General features: G+C 34.4%; 1 protein-coding gene across 10 annotated transcripts in view; it reads right to left on the minus strand.

The window, feature by feature from the left end:
- Positions 1-13964, minus strand: part of Zir (dedicator of cytokinesis) — a 106300-nt gene that overhangs the window by 92159 nt on the left and 177 nt on the right. For 8 of the 10 annotated variants that reach the window (XM_083085926.1, XM_083085917.1, XM_083085859.1 and 5 more), the window contains exons 1-19: positions 13731-13950; positions 13129-13306; positions 12874-13052; positions 12646-12787; positions 12374-12577; positions 12121-12312; positions 11818-12042; positions 11466-11740; positions 11085-11400; positions 10706-11011; positions 10412-10617; positions 8571-10334; positions 8386-8513; positions 8027-8289; positions 7696-7955; positions 7042-7476; positions 6603-6955; positions 6330-6532; positions 5922-6241 (exon numbers count right to left, since the gene is read on the minus strand). In XM_083085926.1, the coding sequence (XP_082942052.1) occupies positions 5922-6241; positions 6330-6532; positions 6603-6955; positions 7042-7476; positions 7696-7955; positions 8027-8289; positions 8386-8513; positions 8571-10334; positions 10412-10617; positions 10706-11011; positions 11085-11400; positions 11466-11740; positions 11818-12042; positions 12121-12312; positions 12374-12577; positions 12646-12787; positions 12874-13052; positions 13129-13269 (5912 nt within the window). In that variant the 5' untranslated portion in view covers positions 13270-13306; positions 13731-13950. Of the gene's footprint in view, positions 1-5515; positions 5846-5921; positions 6242-6329; positions 6533-6602; positions 6956-7041; positions 7477-7695; positions 7956-8026; positions 8290-8385; positions 8514-8570; positions 10335-10411; positions 10618-10705; positions 11012-11084; positions 11401-11465; positions 11741-11817; positions 12043-12120; positions 12313-12373; positions 12578-12645; positions 12788-12873; positions 13053-13128; positions 13307-13730; positions 13951-13964 lie in introns of those variants that run through there. The other 2 variants (XM_083085935.1, XM_083085875.1) reach the window with 2 other exon arrangements.

A 13964-nucleotide genomic window follows, 5' to 3' on the forward strand; every position in this document is an offset into this window, starting at 1 on the left:
TGAATATGTCGCGAAGTTTTTAAATCATTATAACTTGACGAAAAATCATCCGAGACATGAAAACAAACTGTTTTATTGTTTATCGCGCGTATTGTTAAAGATGATGTTATTATGATGCACAAATAAAAACACATGCCATTTTTATGCCATTTTAATTAGAAACATCATAAAATATAAACTTCGTAAAACAAATGTATTCTATACAAAACAAAATTCTAATATTTTGTATAAAATAATATTTTAACTAAAATCTCAACATAACTCTCTAACTAAAATAACAATATTATAATATTCACAGACAGCACAAATTTAATTTTAATTTAAAAAATGACTTAAAAATGTCTCATTTTTCATCTTTAGACATCTTTAAGATGACTTTTTTGTGTTATCTAAAAGTTGTAGTAAAATAATTATATTTTATATTATACATCATATTATATTATATTATAATAAAATACAATTTTATTATGTTTCATTATATTAATAAAAATTAATATTTTTATATGTAATATATATATAATATGATAAAAATAATTTTTCGGTCTAAAAAATTTGTTATAAAATATAATAAAGCTTTTCGTATGTATTTGAGTTTCTGTAAACTTCATTGAAAATTCTAACTCAGTATGTTAAAATTATTGCATCAATAAAAGCGTGAGGTGTCGAGATTACGAAACGTCGTCGCAACTTTTGAGAATCCATAATGTTGACACGAAATTGCAGTTCTAGCTGCACATTTAATATTATAAGCTTGGATTACGTACTTAAACTTCGTCAGCGAACATGCTGCGCGCGCGTTGCATGCGATTACGACGGAAAAGGGTGAAATTTGCCGAAGTTGCTACGAAAAAGCTTTCCGCGGTTTTCCATCGCGCGACTTACGAACCAGTGCGAGCTATCGTAGTCACAAAGAAAATCGCGAGCGAAAAAGCTCTCGTAAGCACACGAGTCGAGCAAACGAGCAGACGTCGTCTGAGAAATTCTGTCCTCGCGGAAGACAACACGGAGAAAATTACTTCGCTGGTTGCGTTGTTGGAAAAGTAATTAACGCATTCATCGAGAAAGAGAAAGGAAGAGAACAGAGGAGAAAGAGAGAGAGAAAGGGAGAGAGAGAGAGAAAGAGAGAGAGACAAAATCGAGCATGTCGGTATTCTACTAGGAAGTTTACTAATTTCGCGTACTTCGCAGTGCGTAATCAAACGGAACCAGTATCGATCGCGGTGTATCCCTATGCGCTCCGTATCCCTAGAGGCAATGCACGAAATGCTAAATAATTTATCACGGAAGTACGATCATTTCGCGAGACAGCGGAACCCGACGCGGACTGGGCCCTACCGACGATTCGATAACGTTCGGGCGAACGAGTGTTCTACGCGAACGAACTGGAACAAGAATCTAGAGCCGGAGGCGATGAGAGATGTAGAGCCACCAGGAACTATAGAATATTGCGAGCCAGAATTATGCCGGCAACGAGATTTCAATGCGACCAGCTAAGTGAAATAGCTAAGTTAATTATGGCGCCGTTCTCTAATCGAGTTCTTCTTTACACTATTAATTATAGTGTGGGATGAAAGATAATATAGGAATAAAGTGCGCGTCTCAGGAGATGATAATATTATATCGCTATATTTGTATAATAACGTTCTAGGATTATGTGAATCGTTCATTTTGAAAATAGTATAAGGCTGATACTTGTATACTATAATGAAAATTTTAATAATATGCAAATATGAATAAATTTTTGCAAAATTTACAACATTGAGCTGATATCACTTTTCGAAATAAAAATGGCTTATATATTTTTAATTTATCTATGCTTTATAAACGTGCTATCAGTTGTTAGTAATTATTTGTTAACAATTATCCTGATTTTATTTTGAATATTGGAGTAAAAAAATGCAAAATTAATATTCGTAAATATATTAAAAATACATTGAAAAAATTTAATAAAATTTTGCAAAATAAATATGCGAAAATTTATAGACGTTACAATCTTCACACACATACACTCGGGGCGCTCTCATAATTTTAAATAAATTATAAATTTTCCTCTAAATTAAGTTATAAAGACAGACTCATTAATAAAAATTTGTTAATAATCCTGATTTTGGAAATAAGTAGTAAAAACACAAAATTAATATTTTTCCGTAAATATATTAAAAATATATCGAAAAAATTTAATAAAATTTTACAAAATAAATATGCGAAAATTTATAGACATCACAATCTTTACAACACACATACTCGACGCTTTCATAATTTCAAATAAACTATAAATTTTCCTGCAAATGAAGTTATAAGGACAGCCTTGTATGTGTATGTTTTATCTTTTATAATTGCAGATTCATTAATCATCATCAAACATTTAAGAAAGCGCGATTATGTTGTGAAAATAATAAGCGGATGATTGGAAATAAATTGGTGATTAATCATAGGATGTAGCCATAACAAATTTACTCACCGAACGGTACGGCAGATATCGCTCTACGAAACTTCCCATCGAGACTGTACTGCGCAACTTCAATCGAGAGCTCTCACTCGCGTGAATACGAATGTCGGAAAAACGCAGCAAATTTCGATCGCGCATAACGATTAATCTGCTACAACGATCGCCCGGCAGCTTCCGCGGCACTCCCGACACATTTTTGCACACGCGATGCACTTTTACCGGATAAAAAATGCGAAAAACACGGAACGGCTTCGCACCACGTCTGCCCGATTTGACTAGCGCGAAACTAATATGGCGTGATGTATGCGCGCACGCTATTGGTCGATTTGAATATTTCAAGGACATTTAACCGCGAAACTATGAAATAAAGATAACTACATATAATTATATAATAGTGTAAAAGATATTTATAATAGAATTTTTAAATATAATAAAACGCAAAATATGTTAATTTTTCCTATTATAATCCTTTTCAGATGTCATAAAATAGATTATAATTAGAAAAGAAAGAAAAAATAGAGAGAAAAAAATTAAATAAAGCATATATAAATATAGTAAATATATAATTTGCAATTTCGACAAGCTTTTTCATGTAAAAATTTTCATATTTCTAATTCCATTTTGTAGAAAAAAATTTATAAATTTTCTGGGATATTGATCAGAAATATAAACATACATATTAAAATCTTTCTTAACTTTTTCTTGTATGTAATATTTGCTGTTCTTTTTATATATAAAATAGCAATTTTTTGCACAAATAAATCTGTTGCATATATATCACGTATATGATGAAGAGAAGAAAAGATCAATGGGAAGTATAATGATGATTAATACGAAAAAAAGAAGCGACTCTTAATGCAAAGAAAAAATAGATTATCGAATAAGTATAGAATCGAGAGGACACGCAACAGGAGTGTGAGCGTGAAATGGATCGGGAATCAGAGAGGCGGAGAGGGGAAGAATCGTTGGTGCGTTTGAGAGTTAAATGGACCGTAGACAAAATAAACAGGGACGAAAGAAATTTCCAGCCATCGCACACGTGAAGCCACGCGAACGCCGCGAAAAAACGAGACGGAATTTCGAATAATACTTTTTGTCCTGCCTTCGATCTCCCTCTCTCCCTCCCACCATCTCTCTTTCTCTCTTCCTCCTTCTCCTTCGTTCTATTCCGCATCGCGAGAGAATACTTCCGAAGAATTTTCCGCAACGCGGTCTCGCTGGTACCCTGAAGGAAATCTCTTAACGCGATCAAAGTTTTCCTCGAGAAAATCCTTCGAGAAGTCTCATCCTGAGTTCAAAGGTAAACCTTTTATCTGAGACCTCCAATATGGAACCCTCTCGCCTCCGTTACGACATTTTATTCCGTCTTCTTTCTTCTCGTCTAGTAAAGGTATTCGCGTATCTACGTTTGTCTGTATCATGGTTATTTCCGCTCGATGCTTCCGAAATTTAAATGCTTCCGAACGATATCACGTTTTGAAGTTGATAATATCAGTTCTTAAGTATTACATACGGTGGATTTTTCCAGGAATGAAAAACAACGAGAAAGAAAAATCAAGAATTCAAACTGATTCAGATTTCAATGATATAAAATAATTTTTATATTTATTCGGGACAATACAATTAATTTTAGATATGTTGATTTTTAAATTACTGTAAACAAATACACATAAAAGAATTAATTTCTTCTTTCTTTTTATTAAAGAAGTAAAAAAATCAAGCTAGGGAGGCAAATGTAATTTTCGATAAGAAAAATTGAATTATAGCAATCGCGCGTAGTAACTTATAACAATAAGACAGAAGAATATTTAGAGAAATGTAATAGACAAGTTAAAAATCTCAATCAATTAAAGAAAGATATCTACTTGCTCTATTTTTGTGTTATCCTTTAAAAAGCATAAGTTGATTGCATACAAAATTTGTATATATTTCCAATATTCAAGAAATACAAAAGTGCGATCTTACATACGGCTCAAAGTGCTGTAAACATATAATGCTTTTAATCTTACAAATCTAAAAATGGTAGAAAAATGGATTTATCGTTTGTTATATTATTATATAATATTACACAAATTATCTATTTTAGCAGTTAATATCTTATGAACCGAGTACGTCATATGCAATTTTACAATCGATATAATTGAAAAATTCTTTTAGAAGAAAGAAGAATATTTCTAATTCAAATTGTATCTAATCTAGTTTGAAAGCTATTTTTGTTCTCGTAAAAAATACTCGGCGCTCGGTTTCATAAAATGTGAAGATGATCACATAATGTCAAGGTTTATACTTACGAACAAATACGTGTGATCGAGATATAATACATTTATATTAGACAAGCAATAAAATATGCATCAAATTGTTTTATAAGATGCATAATAACTTAAATAAATCTTAATTAATTAATTATGTATTCGAATTTTTACTGAATAATAAATACATTAAGTTATCATATATTCATAGGTCTAAGTACTTATTACAACATATAAAATTATGTATTGCATTTTGATGCATTAAATAATAAATAAGTGCATAAATCAATGAGAAATTTATGAGAAGATAAAATAATATTATATAATATATATACACATATTTATCAATCATTAAAAAAAAATACAAATTTCCTAAATATGAATGCTTGATCATATTTAAATCCATTTAATGTGTTGGTCACAACGTATTGTAATACTTAAAAACTCACATAGGAATATATAAAATTTTATTATATATAATTATAATATAATTATATTATATATAAATTATATTATTATATATATTTATATATAATATATATTATATTATATATAAATTAATTATGCTAAATCCTTGCTTTACAAACATTGTTTAGTCTTTAACATATTTGCAAATCTCTCAGGAATTTTTTATATATTTAATATTATCTTTTTTATATAACAAAAAAATTTAAGTATAATCAGCTGTATAAGTGATAATCTTATATAATCAGTTGAATGCAGTTGTTTTTTTTAGTAATTTATTAAATATTATATATATATATATATATATATATATATATATATATATATTCAAATAAAACATAGATAGAGACTTTTGGAATAGCTTAGTCTATGTTTTAATTGAACGTATTTAACGTATAAATTATATGTGATATAATAATTTGATATAATAAATTATATAATTTTTTAGCTATGTTATGTTTATTTTAGAAATAATTTAGAACAGTTTAAAACAGTTTGTTAAAACAAGGATTCAACATAGATGTTTCTCATAATACGATAAGTAGAATCTCAGTTGTAGATAAATGACAATCTTATATGATTAATAGTTGAATATAGTTGTCTTTGGTAATTTATGGCAGTGTTTCATTACCAACGCGGCGAAGTTGCCGGTACAGCTTGCTGATTAATTAAAGATGGTCCACTACAGTGATAGTGTAAAAAAAATTCAATATAGAAAATTTAAAAAAAATTTTGTTTCTCTAATAAAAATCTCTTACCTCCAAGCGATGAGGGGTGCCAATCTTTCAGTTAATCTTTGATAATTTCTTTCGAGTTCTCGTTGATAATCTCGCTGATCAGGACCAATTAGATTCTTATTGCGTCGTAAAGCATCAAGACACTTTTTCTGGAAATCTTTGAAGCACAGACGAAGTTTGTGCTGCAATCTAGTCGGCTGCGCATTCTGTTCGCGCAAACCAGACAGAAATACAACCGCTACTTCGGCAGGTCCTTGATTGACAGTCGTACCAATACAACCTTGAAGAACCATTTGCAACATTTTTGCATCAGGTGGTTCCTGAGCAGTCGCAGCAGCCACCTGAGAATACACACGCACATGCATATTATAAACACATATAATAAAATCCAAATATATTATTATAAAATAATATGAGCGATTGATGTACTTCGGCAGTTTTTTTCTGTATATCTTCGATTGCCACTTCAATAGGACTCAAAACTATTTGTTTCCGAGCTACGACTCGAATTCTAGTTTTCAAATATGGGAAATGTGTTGCCACTGTTAATATCGTTTTTCGTTTGCACTGTTCGCGCAATTCACCATGCGCCTTGCCACCAGGAGTGAAAGGTGTCGCATAAACAAATCGTTCTAAAATAACATTATGAAAAATAAATAAAAAATTGCAATAATAAAACAGCTTATCTAAATTGTTACTGACTTATATTAAAATTCCGATGGAAAACTGTAGGTCTATGTCTGAGTTCGTGCGCTTCGAAATATGGTTCCACATAAGTAATCTGCACATAAGCCTTGTCTGGTTCCAATTTGCTAGGATCTACAGGATTCGAATCCTTTATTATAACTATATTTTCTGCGCCAAATCTCTCGGCGTAAAAATTCTCAAGTCGCGAAAATATTTCCGGGAGTTTCGTCAAGGTTGGTTCTTTGTAGACAAACTCTTCGCCAGCAAGATCACCAAATCTGGCGCCGTAGAAACCAACTCTGAAATACGTGCCAAAGACACGTTTGCCAGCCAACTGTTCTACGCGCGTATACGCTTCGTGAAGTTTGCTGTACAAATCCAAAAAAGTATTTGTATATATATTTGAAAAAATCAAGGTCTCCCATAAATTATACAATAATTTGAATTCTTTTACCCATGAATGTTAGCTAATTTCTTATAGTCGTGTGCAGCTTCAGCTATAGGCAGCAACACTCTGTAGACATCAGGTATAGCTTCATACATTCCAGCTGCGTGAAAAGAGCTAGCTGCGTGTTCCAATAATCCTGCCAATCCGCTTTCTGAAAAGTCAGGACCTAAACAAAGTCCTTCTTCCCTTCTTGCCAACACGTCATCGCCTACAGCGCTTTCCTCTAAAGCGTTTGGTGTCACAGCGTTTAAAGCGACGGCTCCTACAGGTCGGCCACCGCCACCAGGTTCCAATAGATGAAGATATTCTGCTACTAGTGCGGCGCTATGTACCAAGCACATCGCTGCTTCCGTGTGATTCTTTCTTTCCATGTGCTGTTGTGCCATATTTGCGAGCCAAGTTAATCGAAGATCAGGTGATCCTTGATAGCCCTTGGCGATTCTAAACAAAAAGTAAATTTACAAGATATATATATATATATATATATATATATATATATATATATCTTAGTTTATTAATATTTTTAAACAAGATATATATATATATATATCTAAGATATATATATAAACTAAGATATATATATATATATATATATATATATATATCTTAGTTTATTAATATTTTTAAACAAGAATCAAATTATTATTATCGAAATCTTACCTATACATTAAATCCAACAGCATTTCAGGATCTTCTTGAAACTCCTTCATTTTAACAGTATCGGAAAGGATCATATGAAGATTGAATAATAGGTCTTTGACTTGTTCGGGGAAACTCGTATCTGCAAGTTCCGTATCCCTTTCAGCATATACCAGCACTGTTTTTAATGCTCTACGTAGTGCTCCTTCACTAGGAGCTCTTCCTCTTCCAACGAGAGCAGATAAGGACGTTGTGACTTGCATTTTGACGCGTGCAAAATTCTACAAAAATATAAAGCTTAAAGTGTAATGCTTTGTAGATTACTAATACGGAGGTCATTATGACAGCTTACATTTCCAATTTCGAAATTTTGTCGCATCAGCAAATATAGACTTGCAGCTGCGTGACTTCTGACAGCGCTTAGCGGTGAGCTGCATCGAGTAAGCAATGTTAAGCACAAATCCCCACAGCGTTCGCTTTCTTCATCGAATAATGCGCTATGATATTTAAAGACTAGAGCTCGCTGTGTATTGAACATGTGCTGAAGCACTGATGTACTTTGATTTCTAGCCAATGCTCTTAGCAACACTTTTAACACCGCTCCAACAACTGCCCCTAAATAATTTCAAGCATGTTACAATTACAATTCTTCTAAAAAATTTGCTATATATTTAATTAAATATATAGATGAAATAAAAGATTATTAAATACCTCCACCACCGTCAGCTTGAACTACAGATTCTAAAGTATCTAATACAACAAGAGAAGCTTCAGCTGCTAAAGCTCCTTCTATGTGAGCATCTTGTTCCACAGCTCTACCTTCCGGTTGTTCGCAAGATCTTGAAAAAAATGCAATTTTGTAACTTTAACTACAGCTTAAATAACATTTTACTCACCTGTAAGGCATTTGGTCTTTACGCCATCTCAATTTGTCCCCGGTTACTCTTTCTTTCCTTCGCAGCATCATTTCACTTCTGGCACTTCCCTGACCAAGGATCACGTCTTCCAATCGCGATCTAATATCGCTAGTGGCTGCAGCTTGAGGTGGCAATCTTTTAAGCGCTTTTTTGCCTTTGTACTCGAAAGCCGCGGTAGCAATATTCAGTACTTGCAATAAACTCAGGATACGTCTTGCACTGAGTTCAGAGCACCATTGCGCTAACGCGGTTCGCTCCAATCCTTTGAGTACCCATAAGGCACACATTAATAGATGTCGAGTAGCCTCCGAGCTTAAAGACACGCGACATTGATTTCCCGCGGTGTCCGCCGATGCCCCACCGGCAATGGCCAAAGCTACCGATTGCGTGATGGATCCGGATTCATCCGGATAAACACTCTTATCTTTGGAATCCCAGTGATAGAGTTGCGGTAAGGCATCCATTAAAATATTGAGTAATGGCAGATAAAGCGCAGCGACTCTGGCTTTCGCTGCGGGATCAGAATATCGCGAATCAGCGTCATGGCAACTCATAAGATACCGTACGCTTCCGATAGCCTTATTCTGTAGCATCGGATTCGGTATCTCCAGAGTATTCGCCAAATCAGATAGAATGATGCCAACCAAGAAATGTTGCTGTCTGAATTCTTGGCTGAGTTCCGAGAATCTAACTCTATCCCCGGGCACGAGGGTAGAGATTAGACTGCCCGAGCTGCCGGTTGACGGACTTGGTGATGCCGGAGCAGAACCTGAAGTGTAGCCTGTGCCGAAAGGAAGATTCAACGCCACATAATGCTCATGCGAACACACCGTTCTCACGAGGTCGAGTTTCAGGGCAAACAATGCTGCCGAATCGGGTATATGCATTGATGCATCCGACAATGAGCAACAAGCAGCGCGAACGAGTGACAGGACAAATCCTCTGTCCATCACGGATAATAAGTCAGATAGAAAATTGCCGAGGCTTGATATTAAGTTGGATGCCACGCGTATTTCTTTACCACAACGTGAAATTACTTCAGATGTCAATGCGGCAGCAAGCGTAGCGACATCATCACAGAACTGTGGCGAGAATCTTAGTTTTCGCGGAGCTTCCAGAGAGCCCGTCTCAGACATTGTAACAACCATCGAACGCACTATCAATTCCAGAAAGAACCAGGAATGAGTTATTGCCAATTCGCGTGCCTGACCAGTAGACACAACCCAGTGCAAGGCGAGTTCCTCGTGTAAAAGTCTTTTGGTAGGGTGACTGTTGATCGAAGGAGATTCCTGTCGCATTGATGCAGTTCTATCCAATCCACGTGAGTGAATTTCCATCTCCAAATCTTCTAGAGGCAGATCAGGATTACTCTGTGCTCGCGCGACACCCCCGCCGTGAGACATATTTGGCAAAGAACATTGATACGCGATGTATGTAGCCAAAAGTGCGTGTCTTCCATGTGGATCCAATTGACCGTCCGGCAAATTGGTGATATTTCGCACGAGCAAACCTAAAGCTTCGAAAATGGTAGCGGCAACATTCAACGGCTGAGAGGGTAAGGTTGGTGGTCGCACGAGAAGACACAGCAATTGATCTAGCAATTGAGGAAGAGATCGCACTAAAGCGGAATGCGAGGCACGCGCTAACTCGAGGAGGGCTGATTTCAATTCAGATTCCATACCCGCTTCGCCAATGCGAGGCGGAACTTGACCGGTTTCCAGAAAACCACATAATGATAAAAATCTGTAATATGAAAATTACATATATTAAATATCTCTTAATTTACTTTTTAAATAAAATAAAATATTATTAATATGTACCTATCAATATATTTATCTTGTGGATGAACACTGGAAACAGGCTCCAATATGACAGTAAAAACTCCTCGATGAGCGTCCACCCATCGAGTGCCTGGCAGAAGAACATCAGGTGCGATATAAGAATAATTTGCAGGTGGTGGATCAAGCATAGCAGGTAAGCTAAATTCGCCTGATTGAAGATGACCGTCTCTTAAAAGCGGTAGCCACTACAAATAATCAGTTTTTATTTGTTTAACATATTATATTATTAATTTCAATTTATTATTAATTTATTAATTACTGATTGAAATTTACTGTATAAGCAACTGCCGTTTCAACGTTCGGTTGTTCTGCTTTCTTTTGGCAACTGATATGATAAAAGGTGAACAGTAAATGATGTTTAGCGCTTAAATCCGCGGGCAATCTCATCTTGACTTCATCATAAAAGTTCGGGTTCTTATTATGATATGATACAGAAGTAAAGTACTCGTGCGTCATTTCGGGACACGATGATCTGCCGAAAATAGCTGTGAGTGCATCGGCTTCTTGTTCACCTCCCATAAGTTGAATTCTTACAGCGATATTACGGGCTGAACCAGTCCTGGAACTGAAATTCGCTTCCTACAAATGATAAAACATAATTTTAACGCATGATTAATAGAAAATATTTGGTCATATTTTATTCAACACACACCTTGGGATAAAGATATAAAAGATTACGATAGGTTAAATCTGGTGAAACAACTTCGCTGGGGAACTCTAGTATCTCTTTAACCGGTCGACTCTTCTCATCTGGATATGGAACTAATCTCCTGAGATCAGGATCTAGACACCTGGGTAACTCTTCCGGTCTAGGACTGAGATCCAATTTCAATATTCCTGGTAAGCATTTTAATCGTTTTAAATTAGAACCAGGTTTTCGCAATTCGACCAAAAGTTTATAGAGATCTTCATCACGGAGTCGTTCGCTTTCCTGTTTAAAAAAGCTCGAGACAGTTAAAGTGATGGGTCTGCAAGAATATCAAGATTTTATTCAAATAGTCTGATTCTTTGCTCGTAGAAATATTATACAAACCTGAAGCTATCGAGACAATTGGCGAAATCATCCGGAGACCAACTGCGTCTCTTGTCCGAACTCCGTCTTTCCAATGAACCTCGCCTTGTTGGCGGTTCTACTTTCTTTCGCCACTGTTCCAAACTGCCTGATTTTCTGTCTAAGGAACCAGCACTGCCAGTGCTATCTGCATCGCCACCACCTCCAATTACACCGGACAAATGAATTGCGGTCCACGCAAGAGGCATTCTGTAACGACCCAAACGTTCGCACGCAGCAGCAGCGGCAGCTCTGACCTATAAAATATAAATAAAGCTATAATAGAAAATTATTGATTAAACACATTATTTTATTTTTTATCTTATTTTATTACTTTATCCTTATTTTTATCTTCACGTAAATAAGGTTCAGCACATTCTGAAATGTCACCCTGCAATACTTTCTCTAACCGAACAACGAGAAATAAATCGGGACTAGGTTTACTGATGCTCAGAACACAGCTTCTGGCTAAAGTACTCGCATCACTATAAGCAATGTGTCCTCCAAGCATTCTTTTCAATCCTTCAGAATTCATATCAACATAAAAATTCTCAGAAACCTAAAACATAATGATTTATAATTAATATCAGACATTCTTAAAGCTAAGTAATTTTAAGTTAAAAAGAAGATATTATACCTTTTTTTTTTCCCTGGCATCATACAATGCAAGACTCGCAAATATTGGCTCCACTTCCAGTTCTAATTTTAATTGCAAACATTTTACAAGAATTTTATGAGCAAAAGGCTCTGTAGGTTCAGGGGCAACACTAATTTCTTGCCATTCATCATCAGAAGATGTCGGAGGGGCATAAAGTGGAAATAAAGCTTCCTAAAATAAATATTTGATTAAAATAACGTTTATTTAAACTCACCATGTAACAATTATTCACCTGTCGATCCTCCAGTCTCTTTTGCTCATTCATCTGATCGATCGTTTCAAGGCAGACACGATCTAATAAACTCGGTAAAAGCGGATCATGCTGCGAATGCCGCAAATCCAGACTTGCCCAAGATCCTCTTGGAGTATCTCCACAGTTGGATAAATCGTCTTCCTCGTTTGGTGATCCACATCCATTTGTATCTTCTTGATCTACCTGATTAAGATAAATTCCTTTCTCACATTTGAATATTTGTAAACAAATTAATTCTCCTTTCAACTCACTTCAAAATCTTGTCTAGGTGTATCCTGAAGCAATCTGTCTCTTGCAATAGGTGAGATTCTTCCTTTGTATTTGCGATGTATTACCATCCAGTCAGAAGTAAAACTCTCAATGCATCTCTTAACATAAGGTGATACGGTATCTCTGAAAGCCAAACAAATAAAATAAAAGATACATCATTTATTTTAAATATTTAGTTGTATTAATAGCACTATAATCATTATGCTTACAATGATTCATGTGGAACTACTGGTTCCTCTGTTCGAATCTTTCTTTTTATAACTTTCAATTCAACATCTCCTGGTGGAAAATCTAGTATTGGTCTTAAAGGATCACGGTCCAGCACTGATTGATGTTGTGCTAAGAATTCTTCATAATCAAGCGGTTCTAATACCTCACATAAAGACATCTACATAGGGATTAAATATTAATTTTCTTCGAAATGATATCTTAAGATTTCTCATTCAAAAAAAAAGCTTATATACCGTGGAAGAAAATCCTGATACACTGCTTCCACTTTTTGATAAATCACGAGAATAAGAAGTAGAAGTAGCAATCTGCCGCCTTACATCGGCAGCATGTTGTTTATTTAATTTATGAGCAAATGCACGTTGGACCGAAGACATTATAAATGTCCCGGTAAAATACTCTGAGGATAAAATTCTATAACAAAGATTAAATAATCTAAATAAATATGTATTTATTGACAAAGTATTAGATATTATTTGAACTTTTAAATGAAGATATAAATTAACACATTTACTTCTTTCTCAGTATGTAAATTGTTTTATAGCAAAACGATACATCTTTAATCATATCTTTAAAGTATCACTTTGCATTATTTTGACATATGTAAATTAGTTGTTGACTTGAGTTGACTGACTCATAAGTAATTAATTCTAATACACGAATTATTATAATAATAGGTTTAAAAATAGAAATAGGAATAATTAGGAAATAATAATTAATATTCATAAGGATTGTGAAAGTTGCTTTAAAATAGAATAAATAATAAAATAAAATATATCTTATAATTGTATTAAAAAGGTGTACATCACAAAAAATATCGTGACGAGAATGTATTTACGTTAATTCGGATTCATCGAAGACGGGATGACCAAAAATGATCGAGATTCGTCAACAAGAGAGAAATTCTATTCTTGTAACATTCTTTCTATTCTTATAATACTTTCTTTTGTTTTTTTTAAACTTTGACGTATTTGACGTAAATTGACGTAAATCTTCGAGACTGATGCTTTTTATCAATCGCTTCTATCAGAACTATGATACTAGCGACATTCAGTCTTTTTCTTGAATCGAA

This window comes from Camponotus vicinus, unplaced genomic scaffold (genome assembly GCF_025532165.1).
Source record: "Camponotus vicinus isolate PSW18456_S1 unplaced genomic scaffold, iyCamVici1.0 SCAF_1, whole genome shotgun sequence".
NCBI lineage: Eukaryota > Metazoa > Arthropoda > Insecta > Hymenoptera > Formicidae > Camponotus > Camponotus vicinus.